Genomic DNA, 21990 nt, shown 5'->3' with positions numbered 1-21990 from the left:
AACCCTGCCACGCTGTGGTGCAACGTGTGGCAGGATAACTGTGCTGCTTTTCCTCGTGAGTACTTCCAGTGCTGGGATAACAAGAAGCACTGACTGGTGCTTATCTCCCAGTGAAACCTGCCTCGCTGCTGCCTGCATTGTGTAGCTTTCATCTCCCTAAAGGCTGGTATTACTTCATCTATCTTCCTCCACAGCTACCACTGAGCAGCTCTCCTGCCTGCACCATGTTATAGATCTTTGCTTTCTGTGGAGCAGCCCAAAAAGCTGAGCTCAGCGTCCCCATTTGGGTACAGGGTAGTTGCTAAATGCCTGTTTCTGGCTGGTCAATGTAGCAGCATGAGCCACTGCTGAGGGTGTGAAATGCAGCCTGACTTACTTCTGTGGTCTTGCTTTGGAGGCTGTTAATTTACTGCTCATGGCTGTTTCTCAGCTGCAGTGATCTGTCTGTCACCTACAGTGGCAGGGCATCACTGTTAACATCTGGCCAGGGGGCGCGCCCCCCCCCCCCCCCCCAAGCGAGAGCAGCAGTCTGGCTTTGCCCTCATGCATCAGAGCTCTTCTGCCACCTCTTTGGAGTGGAAAAGCAGCCACAGGCAGTGGCCATAGGCTTTCCAACCAGGGCTGCTGCTGAGACCTGGTTAGAACCAGGTCATGATACTCGAGCTCTGGACACTTACCTTGGAGAAGAGGATCAGGGATGCTGCTTCAGCTGGGAACACGTGCTGGGCTGTAATGGGAACCATTTCCAAAGCACGGAGACACTGCCACCGAGTCTCTTTCAGAGGGAGGGGAGGAAAAGTCTTTCTTGGCTCCCCCAGTACTGTTCTACAATAGAAGCCTTTGGCAAGGTCCCTTGCTAGATAAAGTGCCCCTGGGGCTGGTGGGAGGTCTGGTCATCACTGAGTGCCAGTGGATGGAAGCAGGGGATAGTCTCAGTCCCTTCATCAGTAGAGCATGATTTACAGCAAGCACGTTTCTCAAGACATCTGCACGGACAGAGCTTCACTGAGCATCATATATACACAGTGAGCAGGGGAGGCTGGGCTGAGCCCTCTGCTACCACAAAGCAGTCAAGGATGGACTCTCAGGGTGGGGGAAAGTACAACTGATTTCTTTTATATACTGTAGACATTATCTCTTAATAGCTCCTTGGCATTTGATGTCTGCAGCCAGTTTCCTTTAACAGTGAGCATAAAAAGGAGGCAAAACATCTTCAGCTACTTCCTCCTGGGAGGAGAGAGAAAGCAGCACCTCCAGCTCCTATGCCAAGGGTGTTTCCTTCTCCTGGCACCATCCTTTTCCTCCTCACCAGCTGCCCATCGTGTGCTGGCCAGGACCAGTCCTACCCCATGCCGTGCTTGCCCCATCTCTGCTGCTCAATGGGATCAGTGCAAGTCTCTGTCGGCAGCTCTGCACCTCTGCTCTGCTGGACGGGCAGATGGACCAGGTTCAGACAGAAGGAAACAAAACAAAAGGAAGAAGAAAGACAAAGGGTAATGAAAAGGTCCGTGGCCCACAGCTGCCAAAGGAAATCTGTCGCCGTGTCTCTCTGAGCATACTTGTCCCAGCCACTACAGCTGCTGTGGGATCCCCTGTTCCTTGTAGCCTGTAAGGAGGGAGGGGAAGGGAACATGATTAGTGTTAATTCCTAATGAGGACCCTCAAGTGAGCCTGGTTTACCAGGAGAGGCAAACTACATGGGAAAACAGGGGCACTGCCCCGGTCAGGTTCAGCCCTGCCTGGCTTTAGCCAGTGCTTGCCCCATGCAGCCATGGGGTGCAACCACCTTCCTGGGCACAGGAAGGCAGGCACCCTTGCTGCTGTGTGCCTGCCTGCCACCAGCTCCAGCATAGGCAGGGGCACATCTGCTCAAGGAGGCTATAAAGGCACAGGAGGTACTGGTGGCCACCAATTTCAGTCCAGCCCAGTAACATAAAGCCTTTATGGAATGTGTTTTTCTGCAGCATAGGGGAAATGTATGCCTTATTTACCACCCCAAACACGGCCGTTCCCAAGTGCTGAGCTGGCAGCCTGGTGGTTGTGCATCCAGCACGCATATCTATTAATGGTCTATGTCAGAACCTTGTCCTTCCAGAGGACTGCCAGGCAGGAGGAGGCTGGTTTCCCCTATCTACCCCTTTGTTCCTGTGCTGGCTTTTGCTAACAGAGCTCTCCAGCAGTAACCAATCTGCACTGCAGTTTGTGGAGGTGAACAAACAACTCCTGGGGGAGAAAGGGGGTGCCTTTAACCACAGGCTGATATGTTCGAGTTCAAACATGGACCACAGCATGCCTCTGTGGGCCCTTTCACTAACGATGCTCTCCTCCCCTGTTATGCACTTGCTTTGCTCCAGCCCAGCAGAACTACAGGTGCTTTTGTTGGGGCAATCAGGTAGAACTGGAGAAAATTAAGCTGTTCAGCAGCAAAGCCAATGGCACTGGAAAACTGCCTGGATGCTGTCTCCTTTACAAGCCCTCCTCTTCCCATGGCCGTGATGTTTAATGCATCTCCCAATGAAGACAGCAAAGCCCTGGGTTCTGGGGCCACACTTTGTGTGCTATCCCATATATAGTGGTTGAGGGGAGTTTGCAAATCCCATAGGGATGTCCCTATAGAGGGGCTCCTTTCCCCTGTGGGGGACAGGGCCAGGAAGGGCAATAGGAGAGCACCCACAGTTCTTGTGTAGACACAGGATAAGGAGAAGAATATGGCATTTTTCAACACTTTCCTTGGTGGTTGCAATGACTGCACCTGAAGCTTCACCTGCTTTCTCTTCAACAGAAGCTGGGATTGTTACTATGGCAGTCTCAATGCACAACACCTCCTTTTCCAAGGAGGAAACAAACCATCCTTACCTCAACTGCAGCGCAGATCTTTCATCTAGAAACCTTTTAAAACGTGGAGGTTTTCTTTATTTAACCACCATAGGCAGCCTGTCAGTTTTATATCCACCTTCCAACTGAGTCTGAGATCCCCCATCTCACAGAGCTCTTCAAGCACCTTTCCATCAATGCTTTTTACTCTTTCTTTCCAACCCTTATGTCAGGCTTTTGTAAGTGCCTTGAAGCTGAACACAGAATAGCAGCAGGTACCACAACCTCTGTCCTTAAGGGATTTTTGCTGAGCTAAGAATTGGCCCTGGCAAATGAACTTTGTGCTGTGGAAAAGTCCATGCATTCACCCATCCTGGGCAGGCTGGATCTCCTGCTGCTGAATGAGCACAAGGAATAGAGGAGGAGATCAATGGCACTTCTCAGCACCATTACCCTGCACTGCCTTGCTGTCCATCATGGGCAGCTCAATAGGAAGATTCTTACATCTTTCAAACAGCTTTTTCTAGGGGGGAAGAAATGAGGGTTTCTTGTTCATTTATGACCTAAGTGTGAGTCAGTATTCCAGAAACCTGGAATATGCACTTGTCTACAGCACAGGTTTAATTTGTTTAGGGAGCACAGTAAAGAAACCCCATGGACCAGAGCTGGACCATGCCATAAATCCTTAGCTAAAGAAACCAAGCTGGGTTCTGCTTACATCAACTTACTTTCATAGCCATGGCTTTTATTAAGATGTAATAGGAATCCTTTCAGTTCTGCCATCAGTTTTGGAGCTGGCTGGAAGCCAGTTGCAGTGGCTGTGCCTGTGTATCTCTTACATGACCAAAGTAAGCCAAAAGATGACAAAGATGACCTGTCCTATGCTAAACTTACTAAAATAGTTCAGACTTACTAGTTTATATATGGAAACAGTTACTGCATTTCTTGCGTAGGGATAGCTACTCTGTACAAAGCAGCTTCACCTTAGTACACCTGCATTACAGTTAAGGTGCAGTTCTGTAAAGCAGACAGCTTAGGGACTGAGATTAAGCTGGCCTGAGGATCTATGCTCAAAATTGCTGATTTAATCAAGTTTGCCTGAAATTGCACTTCTTCTGTAAACCATTGCAAGTCAGATTCAGGCGAGAAGAAACCGCTCTATGCACAGGCTGTCCCACAGGGACTGGAATCATGCACAGGGTGGCCTTGGGATGCTCTCAAGGCTGAAACAGGTCCCTGCGCTGCTCCAGTGGTGCCAATGGGGCAGCCCAAGGGGCATTTCAGTGCTGGGTGAAGAACAGGTCCCTGGGGCTGTGTGGCCACAAGACAGACACAGAGACAAGCAACAGACACACATAGAGAGGCACAACTGGACTTGGGCTGGGAGTGGGCAGCACTGACCAAAATGAATCCCAAACAGCTTGCCCTGGTTGATGCTTGCTGCTGTCCATGAGGAGCTGCCACAGGGCAGGAGAGTAGGAGAAGGGAGAACAGAAACAAACTTACCTTGTGAAACTTTGATGGTGAACAAAAGGAGGCAAAGGAACATGAAAGAAAGAGAGAGGGAGAAATGTAACTGTAGACAATATATCCAAAACACATGGAGCACCAGAAAACAACAAATAAATCAGGGCTGCAGAGCAAACAGAGAACAGCTGCTCTACATCAGACACTCACACCAGGGCTAAACACTAAAATCCTTGCACTGGAAGCAGATCAGTTCATTTGGGACTCTTGTCTAAGGAGGATGGAGGAACCCTCATCTGCTCTTCAGCTCGCCACTTGCTTGTGCCCACAGGTAATTTACAACCACAGCGTGCCTCAACCTGGCTGCATGCTGCAGATCCTGGTGGTATTCCGTATCCCTATGATACTAGAACAGCTTACCCTACCACAGCATTTGGTGGGTGCTTCCCTCAGGCATGGTTTGGGGAACACCAATATTTAGATTTAAAAAAGAAAAAAATGAATGGGTCTAAATGGGCAATTTGTCCTCAGCATCCCCTTCACCTCATGCAGGGTTACCAGCTGGGTTAGGATGTTGTTCTCTTCAGGGTCTCTCAAGTGCTTTCTGCTCCCTTTCCTTCCCAGGACAGCTGCATTACCTGCCCTAGCAGATGGCCTGCAGAGAAGAGAGGCTCAGTGATGCTCTCCAAAGCCCCTTGTAGCCTGAGCGTACTGTAACCATGCAATCATCTGCTGCTGCTTCTGGCAAGGTCTCAGTGCTGTAATTAGCAAAGGAGTGACAAGTGGAGAGCAAGATTACAGGCAATCTATTGCTACTGGCTGGCAACCAGTCCCTGAGAGCCAGCTGCCCACTGCAGGAGCAGGGGCTGCAGCAGGAGTCCCTGTCCTGTGGTACCACAAACGATGGCACCTTGGTTCATTCACAAGCCCACACTTGGCTCTTTGGCTACATTCATTAGAGGCAAAACAACACCTGGACAAACAGTCCCTGACTCCTGTCCCCTGTGCCACCCCGGTGTGACATTACTGCATTGATTTATGTGCTATTTCTGTCAAGAAAGAGCACAAACCCTTTTATAACAAGCTCTGTGCAGTTGGGGAGTTCCTGGAAAGGCCATTCCTCTGCCTTCATTCTGCACAGTGCAGCTAATGAAGATGCATGCTGTATGGGCTGGGAACAAGGTGTGCTGTTAGCAGAGGGAACCTTGCCCGGAAAGCCTTAGGAGCCTCATTTTCCAGTTTGTCTTGGCAAGCCAATTAGCTCTGTTAAACCTCAGCTCCGTGCAGCCATGGCAAAGGGGCAGCAAGGGCAGAGTCCAGATTACTTTGTTCAAAGGAATTCAGTATCTACCTTTGCCTTTGGACAGCATGTAAAGGAAAGGACAGTTCCCACAGCCATAGGGCTGCTTGAAGATGTCTGTGGCATTTAATGGGGCCAGCTGGCAATCCATTTAAATCAGCAGAGAAAATGACCCATTGCCATTGTGCTGCCAAAAGGGACAGCAAAACTGCATTCAATCAATCTTCCTCCTGCTAAAGGGCACCTTACAGGAGATGAGGGCTGGATGGGACTCTGTGAGGTCAGGCTGATCTCTTCCCACGTCCCCGCTTTGCTTGTGACAGATGTGGGTCCACCTGCTGTTGGGGTCTTCCAGTGACAGAGAACAGATCCTGCCATGTCAGCTCTTCAGCATTTTGACCTTACCAGAGGGAAAATGCCTCCTAATTCCACACACATCTTCCCTGCTGTTAGTTAACTCTGCCTTAGGCTAAACTGCAGCCCTCTCACATGTACTACCCTGCTGAACCTCTTCATTGCTTGCTGTCTCCTGGTCTTCTGGAGTCTCTTCAAGTTATCCATGTGAAGTACAGTCTCCAAAGCTGGCCATGAGCCTCAACGCATCTTTATGTGTGCTAATAAAGGTGAGGGGACCAGTTAATGTCCTGCGGGCTCTGCTCCCACCTGCCTTGTGGTGTTTGCTCCCTCCACAGCAATTCAGCTTGTGAAAGCTGAAATACAAGTTGCTCCCTAATGTGTATTTATGCACTTGATTATAATCCTTCCTTAGTGTCCTGAGCTTGTCTCGGCCAAACAGCATTTATCTGTCAGTCCATCTCTTTGATTTGATTGAATCCATACACTGCCCTCACACATCCATACACAGCCTTGTAGCTGGCTGGTAAGTCCCTTCAGTCCATCATCGAGCCATGAATGAAGATACTGAGCAGAGCTGGATTCAGGAGGGACCTTTCAACACACATTTCCTTGTATCATTCCAGTTCAGGAGAATGCATTTAGAGCACAATTCTCAAGTGCATTTTCACCCAAGTCACCTCTCCCTGGTTAGTGGGTAGGAGCCCTGTGTGAGAACGTGTCAGGGCCTGACAGTCAGGAAGGATGGGTGAGCACCACCACTCAGAATGGATCCCTCTGACACAGAAGAGGACCAAGACAGTCTGACAGCTTGTTCTGGACAAACATGGGCTTACTTAGTTTCTTTCAATCTTCTTTAAGCATGCAATCACTGGATGGATGTAGTTTGATTACTTCTCACAGGAAATGAAGTATACCAGATTGGCCTACAGTTCTTGTTTTCTTCTCATTAAACACAGCATTATGTTATCCCCAAATCTCTCCCTTGGAGTAAGTTCTCCCTTTAATGGCTGAGAATTAGCACTAGAAGATGAAAGACATCATCAAGCCTTCCTAACTCCCACCCAACTCTCTAGCTAACAGACAGGTTCAGATCCAGGGACTAGGGGATCCATCCTGATTCATCCCCTCAGGGAAAGCTGGAGCAAGCCCCCGAGCTCCAGCTGCTTCCCACCCTTCTCCTCACTCATAGCCTCCATCAGCTTAAACAACCACCCCCTGTGCCCTTCTCCAGCCCATCAAGATTGTATGGTATCCTCTCAGGGATGCCTGGAATTGGCCCTTTAAAGGTGAGGAAGACCAGAAGTGGGCAGTCATTTCATATTTAACTATTTCCCACCTGCACACAGACTCAAGCTGCAATTGAATTGCAAAAAGGTGTGCAATCTCTGTCTAGTGCATCAAGTAGCTTGCACACAAACACAACCCAACCAAAGCAAACTGTTTCTTGGCAGTGTTTTTAAACGGAACGTCTTATTTGTTGCATTTGAGAGTTATTACCATTTTGGGGGTTTTTAACAGGAAAACAAACCATGAAAACCCAACCCATGTGGGGTCTGACAGGGTTGTTTGATCCAGCTGGGAGGAACTGATCTCTTCTGTTCTTTGATTGAAAATTGAGGTTTTTCCTTTTATTCTCCACCAACCACGAGCTGCTTTATTTAGCCATTATTTTCTCTGCATGGTAAGTAAACTTAAAAAGCAGATATTTAAGGAGATAGCAAGAAACTGCCGAGGGCTGCAACTTGTCAGATTATATATGGCTGGTTAACATAAGACATTTTGTCTCCTCTTAACCTTCTTGACTGCCACCAGAGGGGATGGGATGAAATACTGTTATGGTAGCTGGAGAGGGACTCTTCATCAGGGACTGCAGTGATAGGGCAAGGGGTAATGGGTTTAAGTTTAAACAGGGGAAGTTCAGGTAAGGCATAAGGAAGAAGTTCTTTACTGTGAGGCACTGGAATGGGTTGCCCAAGGAAGCTGGGAATGCTCCATCCCTGGCAGTGTTCAAGCCCAGGTTTGATAGGGCTTGGAACAACTTGGTCTAGGGTGAATCCAACCCCATGGCAGGGGCTTGGAACTGGATGATCTTAAGGTCCTTCCCAACCCAAACCGTTCTATGATTCTATGGTTAGGGACCTCCTGCCTAACCATCCCCATCACGTGCTGCTCACCCACCCTCTGCCTCCCAGACTGGTGGGGTCCAGCAAGGTGCGGGGCACAGCTGTGGGGCAATACTTCCAAGGTGTATGGTTTTCCCCAGAAACCAAACTGGAAAACCTACAGTAAGACCCTCCTGACCTCCAGCCACTCTACCTGGAGGACACACATGAACAGGACCATGGAGGAAAGCAAGTCATGGTTTTAGCTATAGCCCCTTATCCAGACAGATGCTATCCTGCTTCTCCCACAACTGCACACCTGGGTCCTGCCAAACAGCAAACTGCACACGGAGGCTGTCCAGTGGAGGAACAGCAGGAGAGCATATGATTATGAACATGTAACTATGGGGTTACACACAGATTGGGCAGGTTCTTAAAAGACACATCACAGATGCACACTGATTCACAATCTACCCTCAGAAACAGCTTGGGCTACCCCTGCTCTGTGGGTACACTTGAGAGGAGACCTGGCAGGTGGTTTGCAGGGAAAAACAAAGGGCAGTGCTGCCTTTGAACTGAGGAAAGCCTTTTGCCTCGCTCATGTTCAGGTTTTAAGCATCCATTGCTTGTTCTGCATGGAGATTGTCCTTAACTCAGCCTGTAAATTGAAGCTGGCTCAGCAATTAGGGGTTTGGTGAGTGGGTTTCTCTATTTCATGATGACAAAGTGGAGCCCCTTCCAACCAAAAAGCAAAAGCTGCTTGGTAAGATGTTCCCTGGGAGAAGTGTTTCCTTTTGGGAACTGCCTGTCCTGCCAGCCTGAAGGATATCAGGCTTGTTTGGTTTGGGGCAATGCCCACCAGCCTCTGCCAGCCTTTGGAAAGGGACTGGGGTGCAGTCATATCCTGTGTTGTGGGCTGCTTCTGGCTTTGGAGGTGAGGCTGTCACCTTGATTCTCTGTGATATGATATAGGTATGATACAACTTTTACACCCACAGAAGTCTTTAGCAGATAAAGCTACAGACCCTGTATTCTAGATTGGTAATGTATACTAACTGGGTGACCTAAATTATGTACGTTTATAAAAGGATTCCTCTTTTCTTCCCCTAAATTGGTGGTTTGGATGTTCCTTAAGGAGTGCAGGGGAAACCCTTCTGGGAGTAGGTGAACACTCCTCCTCAGCCTCAGATCTTGGTATCAAACATGAAGCCTCTGGGTCAGTGTATTCTGGGGAGGGTCCAGGAGAGACCCCAGGGCTTTTCTGGGTACAGATGGCCCTGTCTGCTCCCTGGGAGCAGGACCAGCCCGAGGGAAGGTCTCACTGACCAGACTGATGCAGTTGGAGTCACCAGGGATAAAGGGCTTTCTCATTCAAACACAGACACAGAAGTGACCAGGGCAGGACAGCAGCAGTCACAGTGCTGGGGGCCTCGTCCCTTCCTGCACTTTTCATTTCATAAAGGAGAAAGGAAGATCCTAACCCATGAGGCTCTTACACATGTGTCACAGGGCCAACCCCAGCCACTTCCCAGCCTCCTGTGTTTCTGATGGGCTTGCAGAGCCCATCCTGTGGCTCTTCTTCCCTGCAGTCCGATGGCTTGCAGAGGCATTAGCAACCCCAGCGTGGATAGAAGTGAGGGGGGTGATTGCACTGTACTTACTTGCGAGAATGACCATGTCCATCCCCCAGAATATACTCATAATCCAGCCAACCATCACGATCGCTGTCAGGATCTGAATCAGAGCAGCAGCAATGTTCAGCCAGAACACACAACACATGTGCCTGTCAGGGAGGTCAGTCCGGGCTCCGCACAGCACGGTGAAAGCGGATACAAACGTTCCTAGGGAGAGAGCAGCAACAAAACACCCAGTGAAAGCCACGGCTTTGTGCCAAATTCCTTCCCTTAGACCTACTTATAGCATCCCACTCCTTGTGCTCCCACTGCAGTGCTGGGAACACCAGAGGACAAATAGAGGCACAGCCACATCTCACTCGAACACACTACTTTCTACCACTGAATTGCACCGATATGAACCAGGACAGAAAATAAGCTCTTTGGGTTTCGGCTCCTTGCTCCCTACCCAACAGTAACCGCTTATGCACTGCTGCCAGGTTACAAGGGACTGATGTGTTTATGGAAATACCAGTGTGCCTTTTTCTTTGCCTGGTGGGTCTGTCCTGGGGAGTTACTACACAGAAGCTCTACAATGGAGAATTGCACCAGAGTTCAGAGCAGGACTGGCTCTAGAAAGCTGTGCAGGTCTGTCGGTCTGTTACTGTTCACAGATACTGCTCTGGAAGGAGCACACAAAGTAAAAGGGATGCTAGTGCGGCACTGCATCTCTGCACAACGCCTTCCCCAGTCACAGGTTACCTGAGAGCGTGTTTAAACAAAGCAGGAGTAGCTAAACCAAGGCTGGAGCCATAAAGCCAGGCGGTTTGGTGTTGCAGCCTGTGGCTCTGCTTGAAACCAACATACAATCACTCTTCAGACTTCCCAAGACAATTCGGATGAAGGGTCTTGTTGATGTACAGAAGTTAAAGTAGGGGAGGAAACCGCATCACAGCAGCAAAGATTCTTCCTAAGTGTACCGAATATACTGATCATCTATTTGCAGGTGATGTCCTGAGCCCATGGCAAGCTGAAACCCACAGCTTGGGGAAGCTTTGTCTGCCCCACAACCAACCTGCAGAAACACACAGGCGAAGAGCAGAAGAAAGTGTTTCTGACCCCTACAGTGTGAGAGTTGCTGGCCAGGAAGTTCAGTCACCAGATGCATGCATGAATTTCAACGCTTCTTAATATTATGAACTGTCTTTGGGGTTTTTATGCAAATACAGTATTGCTAGGGCAGGTACAAAGGTGCAATGTGGGTGGATTGTACTGGATAACCTGGTCCTGTGAAATGCTTCCTTCTATGAATGCCTTGACTGAAAAATCCTGCAGCATTTCCAGTGGTTTCTACAAGCATTGCCCCTTTTCCTATCACAGGATGAAATCCTGCAAACACCCTGTAAGATGTGACTGCATGTGATCTTCAGTCCCCCCAAGTGCCTTGTTAAACTCAGAGGAAGGAGGGAGTCCCTTGGTTTAACTGAAGATGGGGAGACAACACTCAATTTAAACCTTTCTAGAAGACCTCACCAGACAGAGAGAGCGGAAGGACCTGGTTAGGAGCAAAATACCACTTTATCCTGCACTGCCAGGGTAGCGGAGGAGGTAATCTCTTCCATTGCTTTATAGCCTTCAATAGGTCACAAGGATAACAGGCAATTAAGATGCTGAAATGCTGGTGAAGGCTGGCTACAGCCTGGTTTTGATCTCGCCATCCTCTGCAGGCTTCAACTCCAGCATCTTCCCAACACTCCACCAGCTCCTGAAACCCCATTCATCTTCCTGCTGCTGGCTCCATCTGCTCCTATGCTCCTTCCTGCTCTCTTTGCTACCTGGAGCAGCACCAGGGCAGAGGGGAATGGGGGAGCGCTGCTGGGGTGCTGGGAGGCAGCCATATAGCAGGGAGAGGGGCAGCCTCCTCTCCCATGGATTTCCATGTGTTTTGTGTCCTCCATTTGGCTTTATGTGAGACCTCTGCCCCACTTCACGTATTTTTTCCCTTATAGTTTCTCCAAAGCAGCAGGGAGCCTGGAACATTCCCCCATGCTTGTGATCCTGTTGTCTGCAAAGTTACACCACAGCACTCTCTGAGATTAAATATGGATTGAGGCAAGATCAGAGACTGCATGTTTACATTTTCCCATCAGGATACAGAATCTTGCCAAATGGAAATGCATGTCTCTTTTTGAAATGAAAATGAAAACCTTTCCCTCTTGCCTTACTTTTAACTCTTCCAAGGCGTTATGACCAAGAAAAAGAAGCCATAAATGAGCAATAATTCTTAAGATACAGCTTCAAATCCTTCCAGTGAAGCTTTTAAGATTCTTACATCATTAGTGAGCTGCTGAGTTAGCTGATTAATCCCCTAAACACCAGAGTGACTAAGCTAATCACAGAATCACAGAATCCCAAGGGTTGGAAGGGACCTCAAAGATCATCTATAGTCCAACCCCCCTGCAAGAGCAGGGTAACCTAGAGTACATCACACAGGAGCTTGTCCAGGAGGGCCTTGAATATCTCCAACGTAGGAGACTCCACAACCCCCCTGGGCAACCTGTTCCAGTGCTCTGTCACTCTTACAGTAAAGAAGTTCTTCCTGATGTTAAGGTGGAACCTCCTGTGCTCCAGTTTACACCCATTGCCCCTTGTCCTGTCCCTGGATATCACTGAAAAAAGCCTAGCTCCATCATCCTGACACCCACCCTTTACATATTGCAAACCCCTCAGCCTCCTCCAAGCTAAAGATACCCAGCTCCCTCAGCCTCTCCTCATAAGGGAGGTGTTCCACTCCTTTCATCATCTTTGTGGCTCTGCGCTGGACTCTTTCAAGCAATTCCATGTCCTTCTTGAACTGAGGGGCCCATTCAGAAAGGAATAAAGCAAACAAAGCAGTTGAGTGTCCTTCCTTGGACAGGGAATTGATGCAGAAATTAGGATTAAAATCTCATGGACCTTGGTTTATGATTTCCCCCCTTCAGGTCATTTTCGTACTCATGGGAGCCAATTCATTTTCCAATGCCAGTGCATTTTCTGTATTAACTATGATGAACTTTGGGAGGCTGTTGGCATTTTTAAATACAAGACTTGAGACATGCCAGCAGGCACTAACAGGAAGGGTTTTTGCTCTAGGTCACATATCCTTTAAAATGTGAAGAAGAAGAAAGACTCTGGGATGCATTTGCCAAGGTAGATGTTTTCCCCTTAAGAAGCCATTGTAGTCACACATTGCCGAATATGGAAGCATTTGCATCTGGAAGCAGAGAGGTGGAGAGGAGGAGGAGGAAGGCAAGCAAGCTGGATCTGCTGATAGCTCCTGGCTGCATCAGAGCTGGGGCACCAAACCATTTCCCCTCCTGTCCAAGCATTCAGACACTTGAATAGCTATGGCCTGGAAATCATGAACTTGGTACACAACCTGCAGCTGGGGTGATGCTGGCCAAATAAATCAGCTGCCCCAAAGGGTCTCAGGCTGCGAGTGTAACCAGTGAACACAAAAGTGCTCACACTGCAAGCAGATGTAAACTGAAAGCCCCCATAAGCCAGTGTAAGTGATTTATAGCAAGCGTTTCTTGTATCTTCCCAATGAAAAATACCCAAACAACAGTAAAATCCGGGATTATTCAATTTCACATTAATTAGTATGGGGAGGGTGGGAGCTGAGGTTTGTGCTTCTGGAGCAGCTTCAGGGCCAGGCTGTGAGGCAATGGGAATCTGAGCTTACTCTTTTGACTCATCTCATCTCACATGGGGCAGTGTCAGCCAGCTGAGGCATCCACACAGGGCTCGCAAGGCAAGAGAGCCCCTGGGAGCCTGTGTTTGCTTTTGCTGTCAGCAGAATTAGGGTATTTTTAGATTACACCAGTAAATATGGAAGGCTTTTTGTCTCCAACAGTTTAACCCATTGAACATGAAGGGAATGTGTTATCTGCAGACAAAGGAGGGGTTTTGCCCTTTCTCTCCTCTCCGGTCTGTTGTTGTGCAGGATCAGTTCTCTTCTCTGGTGTATGCTGGAATGTGTGTGTATGGATGGACGGATGCATGGCCTTCCCAAGAGCATCACCCACTCCTGGCCCCACGGAGTACATCAAAATAGTACAAGAGGAATAGTTTGGGGTTCCTCTTGGAGGAAAAACTGACACCCTGGAGAGAGCCCTCCTGGGTCATGCTGTTTGGGTCGCTTATCTTGGGTGGAAGAAGACATGAGGTCAAGCCCTGAGCAGTCTCCTCCGTGCTGAGTGCAGCAGTGCCTGTGTTATGGAATATCTTAAGCTGTGTGAGAAGTTTTCCTCTCCTTTTTGTTGTCTGTAAGAAAGTCCATCCTGGGCACTCCTGCAAAAGCTTCAGTCAGACGTGGGGCTTGGCACAGTCCATGTACAAGGACCCAGCTCTGAACACACTGCTGATGGCACCTCTCCAGAAACATCAGAAGTGATCACAGGGTAAGTGTGATGGCCACACGGTGTGATTTGAGCACAACAGGTTAATGGGCTTCCCACTGACTACCAGGTACCTGAGACTTCACAACAGCAAGCATCTGTGCTGTAAGGAAACCAGGTCTGATGAGCTGTCCTGCTACAGGTGCAAGAAGAGCAGAAACCCAAATCACTGCAGTCAGGGCAGCAGCATGTGCAGATGATGATGATGGTGATGATGATCCCGATCCCTAACCTACAAAAACCTGGAGACAGGTTGGAGCTGGGAAATGCCCCTTCATCTTCCCATAAGCTTGGGGAGCATTAGTGCTGAGAGTAAGGTAGAGGTGTGCTGCTTCCTTTCCTGCTCCCAGAAGGAAAACTAGGGCTATGTTATAACTCAGGAGCTGGAGCAGAGCTGCAGGTAAGCACACAGGAATGAGATTTGAGGTGTCTGTGGGAATAAGTCTGTTGGCTCGACAGTGGGGGATGTAATTAACGTGTGTGTCTTGTGGGGAGGAGATATACCTGTGTAGCTGTATTGTGTCAGGTGTGTGCTCTGTGTGGGGACATGTCTGATGTGCCTTTGAATGTTTTTAAGTGACAGGATTATTAGCTGTCACCAGTGTTGGCAGGTATGTGAGGCAGATGGGGATGTGCTGAAAATTCCTGAGATGTGCTAGGTCTTGCTTGTGTGAGTCAGAAAAACCATGTGAGAAAGGTGAGAAGGGTTGTACTTATTTCCTCAGTTAATATGGCATCTATTGGTTAAGGCATCGTTGGTTCCTAAGTGCTGTAGGGCACTGTTTCAGTGGTGGAAGCCTCCCATCCTTGGCATTAATCCATATGCTAAATTGCAGTCCTTTGGGTTATGATGAGGGAAAGAGAAGTATTAAAACTTGCCCAAGAAAGGGCTATAGCAGTGTTTGCTGATGCAGAAAAGGCTTGCCCTCTGCTTAGATGGCTAGGGCTGGGCTGTGGAAAGGGCACTATTAACAACACAATGAAGTGAAGCTGCAAAGCATTAACACTGACTATCTGCTGAAGTCTCTCCTAAATTACTTGCTTGAGAAAACAGTACAACCCCCTGGCAGTGTTCTGGTCAGTGCTGGTCCTCACCAGTGTCTTGGCTCTCTGCTTGCATGGAATTCACTAGGACTTAGGCTGCACCAGTGAGAACCTACCAGTGCAGATGTACCACCCAAACCCTCTGAGATGAGAGCTTTCTTTCCAAGCTTTCTGGACAGAAAAGGCTGCTTCAGAAGAACACTTGCTGTACCTGTGTGTGCTCTACTATGGCTCTCACAGTGTGAATACAGTGCTCTTGTCAGGGCCTTAGCTTCTTCTTTGGACTGTGTTTGTGGGTAGGAGGCATGCAGTGGATTCTTGGTTTGCAGCAAAAGTGGATGCTGGAGCACATCCCCCAGAGGGAGAGAACCTCTTCTGGTTACCTGGGCCAGGCTCCATAGCCAGAGCTGCTCCTTTGCCAAGAGCATATTCTCACCCAGTTCGTTCAGAGGCACTCAAAGCAAGCACCAGAAGACACAGAGCCACTTGTTCAAACTGGTCCCTTTGAAAACTGGTGCACACAGCAGCACTTCTGGAGCAGATCATCCAGCTGAAGCATCTGTGGCCTTCTCATATGGAGAATCCTGAAGAACTCATGCTGCTACTATGGGCTGCAGCCAGTGTTTAGTCGAGGGTACTGAAGCTCTCATTTACACACACATTCTTCACCTGTTAGTGCTGGACTTGCCACCTCTACATTCTTTGTATTTCAAGAAGCAAGACTGCAATGTACTGCTGCAGTGCCAGCGAGGCTTAGGAGTCCCATCCAAGAGGACATGCAACCTGAGTGTCAATGGTGTTCCCAACATCCTTCCCCTTGTAGTTCATTTCAGCCATGGAAGTAAGCTAGGACTTGGTGCAATTGCCTGGTGTTCTCTAAGAAATGATGGTGGTTTAGACCAACACCTTAAAGGCTTGGGGGTTAGGCTAAATATTAATTAAATAGCCATTGGAAAAGCTTTCTTTCCCATCCCAGTGTCCATACAGACTAAAGCCTACCCCTGCCAGATACACTGCGAGGGGGTGGATAGGTGGCTTTAGTGATTTGAGAGGGAAGAAGAGCAGGAGCAGTGGACAGCTTGGAAAACAGAAGGCTTGCTTCATCCCAGGCAGCACCTCTTAAAACTGAAAATCTAAATCACATCTGTAACAAGCACTGCTGCGATGGGGGAACATCAGTGATGTGCAGGCACCTTGCTGGCAAAGCAAATGTCAGGTCTCATGGAGAGCAATGTGGACAGGACTTGAGCAAGAACAGCAGGAGCTGAAGGGTAGGAGAGGGAGAAAGGGAAGGAGGAGAGAGTGGAGGCGAGGCAGCAAACGTGACAGAACCTAGATGTTGCCATGGAGAGTAGCTTATGAATTTTCCTCCATGGCCTGCTATTAAAAATGCTTTGTTTGGCTCCTGCCAGGACATTGTTTTTGTTTTCCCCTTCCATATCGGAAGGACGTTCAAAGTGAGTTCTGGCTCTGTACAGTCCTATTGGCTTCACTATGGACAAAAATACACAGCTGCTTGACAAGTAAGAGCTGGCTCTTGCAGTCCTTGTCTCCACAGGATTTGTTCCAACTCCAAGTCTACAGAAGGCAGACTGTGTTTAAGATTAGCTTTCTGGTTTCCCTACGTATGTGGAAAGAAGTCCAGCATGTTCCAAAGCATTATATGCCCATGACTGATCACAACTGCTTTAGTACATCACTGCAGCTCCAGCACTGAGCTCTGCATCTGTTTGTCATTAGTAGGCTTGTGTCAGGTGGTCAGAACAGACTTGACAATGTTTATGTAGCATCTACAGAAGACGGCCCACGAGCAAGTAAGATAGCGCTGCCTTTGCATCAAAAATGAGACTTTTTCTCCTGTTGAATGCTTAGAAAGTGAACTCTTCTGAAAATGCAGGTTTTTAACACAAACTTTAGAACTTGACTGCAATAAACTTCCAGAGCTAAAAATACACAGTGAAATCTTAAATTACACAGAGGGGTTGCATGAAGGTGAAGTGACTTACTAATGCTTTAATTATATATGGAGCCATTGGCATTATTTTTACTCTGCGATGTTTTGAACGCTCAAAACCAGCCACCCATAAATAGTGAGATTGCAGCACAGCTTGTTCCACTGCCAGACATTCCACAATCCTTGGGTGAAGTTTTTCAATCCAGCCCTACGGTTTAATTCTGTTGACTTTGTGCTTCAAATTAAGGGTGTGCTTGAGGTATTTGAGGTTGGAGAAGTTCTGCTGCATGGTGATGCAGGGCCCCACTGGGTAACCTATGGTGGTGGAGCAGACTTCTGCCAGGACAACCTGGTCTAGTGGAAGATGTCCCTGCCCACGGCAGGGGTTGGAACTGGATGAGCTTTAAGGTCCCTCTCAACCAGACCATTCTATGATAAATTCTTTACCACTTACCTTAGCTGACACACAGGTTAACTCTTTGAACACAAAGCAATTTGTTGCTCATTCCCAGCTTCTTCCTGATGTAATGCTAGCACCTCACTAACAGACATCTTCCTTCCTAACCTGTTCTGGCTCCTGTTTGGGTCCCTTGAGTATCCCTTCCTGTCCAAGTAGAACTGTAGCTATTCACTACACCTGCCTTGTTGACTCTCATGCTATAGAGATATAAATACTTTGCTGAATGTACAGAAGTCATCCTTCAGGCACAAGCAGCCTAGCAGCTTGAGCTCCACAGAGACTAATGCAGCTTGCTGCTTACCTGCAGCTAGACTAGCTTGGTTAAAGCTAATATGGTTCCCAGTAGTACTCTGCAATTTGTAAGACACATGTTTGCTATGAAGCAGGCCACAGGCTGTCTGCATGACACAGAGAGGGAACAAAGAGCCTAAATGACATGTCCCTTGTTCTGCAGCTAGCCCAGGGGTGCTGCTATGGAAAGAACCGAGCCACTGCAGCCTTACTTGTTTCTTTGCTAATGGAATAAGGAGAGAATTTTAATTAATTGGCATCCTCATTAAGTATGCCAGCATTGAGAGAAATAATGTAATTGGCTTCCAATTACAACAAACATAAGGCATGACCGCTGTTTACAGCATAGGGCACTTTGCTATAGGCTCGTCTGCCCTAAATGGATGCATTCATGCTGCCCTGTAATTTTATCAGCAAATTAAAAGCTATGTTGCATGGAAACAGTCCTACTTGCTGGTCCCACTCTGCCATCTCCTGCCATGCAGAACTTCCTGTATTTGCAGTCTACAATTAAGCTAGTTGCTTATTCCACCTTGTACTTGCTTCTCCTTGCACCAGCTACCCAGGAACACCAGCTTGGGTGCTATGCCATGCCTCTCCTAGCCCCAGGCTGCCCTGTACCCACCTGCTGCAGGGGCTCAGGATGCAAGTGACAGGGGAACCAAAGAGATGGGAATCTTCCTCTAAAATATCTCATGTTTTTAAGACTATGATCCTAATTCACAATTCTCAAGCATCCCCAGAAATCAGTTTTCTGGGGGCTGTTTTAGTGTACATCCAGAAACAAAATTTGAGTCATTCTATTTTATGCTGTTGATATTTAATTGATTGGGATGTGGCTTTTCATCCAAACTTTACAAACCTGGAAGCTTCAAGGGCAGAATATCTGCAGAGAGTCCCTTTTTGCTTCCAAGTGGCCACGAAACCACCTGTAAGGAAAGCTTTTTGGCTTTCTGATACCTCCAGTTCCAAAAGGCTCTCAGAAATGAGCTTCACAATGGGGAAAAATAAACAGGAAAAGGCCATAGGTTCTCAAGAACTTTCACAAAAGCTCTTGCCAATTATATAATGATGACCAGAAGTTTATTCTTTGTCTGTACCAGGTAAAGCCCATTTTTGTGGGGTATAGAGTGGGAAGCGAGCGTGCGTGACCTTCCAGCCTCAACTCCCACTTTAGTGAAGGGCTCATAAAGGCACTCGGTGTTCTGCTGGGTGAAGCCAGATCAAATGCTCATCTGTTTTCCTGCTTCTGCCTTTCCACATATAATTAAGTGCTATTAGTACCCATTTCAGGGTGCCCTCCTTCAGCAGAAGGAAAGCAGCAGGCTAAGGGCAATGTAAGGGTCTTTGTCCTGCTGTATCTGTCTGCATTCAGACAAGCAGCCACAGCTCAAGGTGAGGTCTGCAGCTCGTCTGTCTTTCTGATCACTGTCTTGCCATGAATTTTTAGCCCTTTGAAGCTACCAAACTGCATTTACTCTGCTTGTGGAAGGAGAGATTAACTGCTAAGATTCACAGAGCGGTGAATCTGAGCTTGCTGTAATACCCTGGAGTCCTTCACTGCGAAGACAAATTATCTTAATTAGGCACTATCAAGACACAAACCAGGATTAATCTTATTAGAAAGTTAGACAGGGATACAGAGCAATTAGGTTTTGCTACAGATCAAGACAACTGAAATGGAAGTGTAATAAAGCACCTCAGCCTCCAAAATCACCCCAAAGTACAAGCTATCTTTTAAGTAGCATAGGAATGTAAAACAAACCCATGACAAACATTGAGAGGTAGATGTGCAGGAGATAACAAATACCTGTTTTTTAATCCAAGATACATCAGGGCATGCATTTTGAGCTAGTGTCTCAAGCGGGACTTAAAGGGGACATGACAGTTGCACTTGGTAGCCCAGGTGTGTGGTGCTGCACCTGGGAGTCTGGAATATGATTTGGGAGACCAGAATTCAGTCCTAGCTTTACAGCTGCTTGCTAAATAACATTTAAGTGGTGACTTTATTCTTGCAGTGCCAGGGTAACATTACTGAGGTGCTAGCACCACTAATTTCAAGTCTTTTTTTTTTCCTATTTAGCTGTTCTTGTCCCAGGAAACTTTATCTCTTTCACGTGCCTAGCATGATGGGGCTATATCCCTCCTGTTCAGTGCTACTGTCAGGTAGTGACCAGGTCTTGCTTTTAAAGGATAGTTTTCACAAAAGCATTATCCTTTCTTAGATGAAAAATAAAGCACTTTATACACTCAACCCACTGCAAACCCTTACTCAGGTACATAACATCTGAAATATTTAGGAGATGATGCTTTATGCTCTGAGTTTGTCTTCGGTACCTCCAGGTGATTCAGGCAGAAAACAAACAATAATCTCATTTCATGATAGTTTACATAATGGAGAATAAAGAGATGTCCTATCCTACCCAGCAAAACCACAGAGGGTGACAATGACCCACACAGAGCTGGGCTGTAACCAACCCATACTCTTTGGTGAGGAAGATCGGAGCTGTAATTGTAGAGGTGTAGCATATAGCCAGAATGAGCTTCTACAGTCTTGCTCCTGCAAGGAAGACAGGGCGATCTAGAGTCTTGTAGAGCTTTTCTGGCTCCCCATGGAAAGGCCTCAGGCAGACCAACAAAAGCAGTGGAGATATGAGCTGTTGGCAGCAGAGAAATGAGCTGTGGTATCTTATGCTTGACATCACCCCAGTGCAGGCTCCATAAATAGAGCAGGCTGGAGTGACCCATGATCTTACATATTCTGCAAACATGAGCACCAGCCAAGACAAATGAATACAGCCCAGCTATCATCATTTTCTAAAAGGAAAAATTCTTATTAGGTGGAGAAAATGGAGATTCTGGAGGTTACTGCACTGTATCTTGTATCAGCAGGCACCTACAGTATTGTGGACAGGAATATGAGCAGCCTGCTGTTGTATAACCCACTTGGAGGAAGGATTAGATGACCTCCAGAAGTCTCTTGTCTCTTCCAGCCTCAGCTATTCTATGGTATTTCAGTAACTTTAACTACTCTATCCAAGGCTTAGCTAACCTTTCTCAGTTTCTCTTCCCAGAACCATGTCCTCCTGCCATGACACAACTCGAACACAGGGCTCTTCATGACTTTTCAATTTCATTTTGAAGAGCTATTCTGGTTCTTAACAGATCAGGTGCAACTCCTCTCATAGCAATCAGTGCACCCAAGCAGAAAGCATGTCTGAGTTGGTGATCATGCCAAAACAGGTGAACTCCACATCAACAGCTCCCCCCCTTTGACACTGCCCCTCTGAGTGCATGCATGCTCATCTCAAACAGCTCAGCCAGCCTCTGATGGGAGATGCCTTTGTACTAAGGGGAAATGGTGTTTTATATAGAAGTGTGAGCTTTCTTTAAAGGCAAAAGAAACACTGACTTGGATAAAAATCATTATTTCTGCAGGGTCCAGTCCTCTTTTGTCTGAAAGCAAAGCTAAAGCAAACAGCACAGCTTAGTCGAGCAGGTCAGAAACATAGATGAATACTGGGTCACGCTCAGGAGCCAGATAAATGCCTCTCAGCCAGCTGTGTCCAGCAATGTGCAGCTTCTGCAGAGCCAAGTAAATGTGCTTGTGAGATTTTACATGTGGTGTTTTCAGCTGAATGCTCCCTGCACACCATGTCTCTAGGAGTTCCTGTATTCCCAATCTTCAGGAAATAGAAGCTGATTTACACTTATTTCTGTTAGAGGACAGATCTCTCCTTTACTGAATGAATTCCAATATCTAGCTACTGGTGAGCATTAGATAAAAATGCATATGCATTTGTTTGTAGATATCACAAAGATCCAAGTTCCCAGCATCATAATATAGCATGCAATTATTCTGAGTGAAATATGGAAAGTAATACCCTTATTATACAGTGAGTCAAGGACACCATTCTTCAGAGGTTACAGAAGATTTATACAGAGTGAGATGCACCAGGGAAAGTGTTTCACAATGAGAAACTGGAAATTATCAGTTTCATTCTGCCTGTGGTTCTTTTATATAATTCCCATGTTGAATAAGTTACAATCAGGTTAGGGATAATGGTAAAATGATTCAACTCTTGTATGCAAGACTGCTGGAAGCCTTTATCTAAATGCTAAAGGGTTCGCCTAAGTTCTTAATCAGTT

General features: G+C 47.3%; 1 protein-coding gene across 2 annotated transcripts in view; it reads right to left on the bottom strand.

Annotated features, from left to right (window-relative positions):
* Positions 1-612: 612 nt before the first annotated feature.
* STUM (stum, mechanosensory transduction mediator homolog) overlaps positions 613-21990 on the bottom strand; it is a 39511-nt gene continuing 18133 nt past the window's right edge. The window contains exons 2-4 of one of the 2 annotated variants that reach the window (XM_034060888.1): positions 9702-9881; positions 4321-4329; positions 613-1606 (exon numbers count right to left, since the gene is read on the bottom strand). In XM_034060888.1, coding sequence (XP_033916779.1) covers positions 1572-1606; positions 4321-4329; positions 9702-9881 — 224 coding nt within the window. In that variant the 3' untranslated portion in view covers positions 613-1571. The remainder of the gene's footprint in view (positions 1607-4320; positions 4330-9701; positions 9882-21990) is intronic. The other variant, XM_034060889.1, reaches the window with a different exon arrangement.

This window comes from Melopsittacus undulatus, chromosome 3, assembly GCF_012275295.1.
Source record: "Melopsittacus undulatus isolate bMelUnd1 chromosome 3, bMelUnd1.mat.Z, whole genome shotgun sequence".
Classification (NCBI taxonomy): Eukaryota; Metazoa; Chordata; class Aves; order Psittaciformes; family Psittaculidae; genus Melopsittacus; species Melopsittacus undulatus.
The sequence above is the reverse complement of the archived record's forward strand: the minus strand, read 5'-3'. Positions and strand labels throughout refer to the sequence as shown.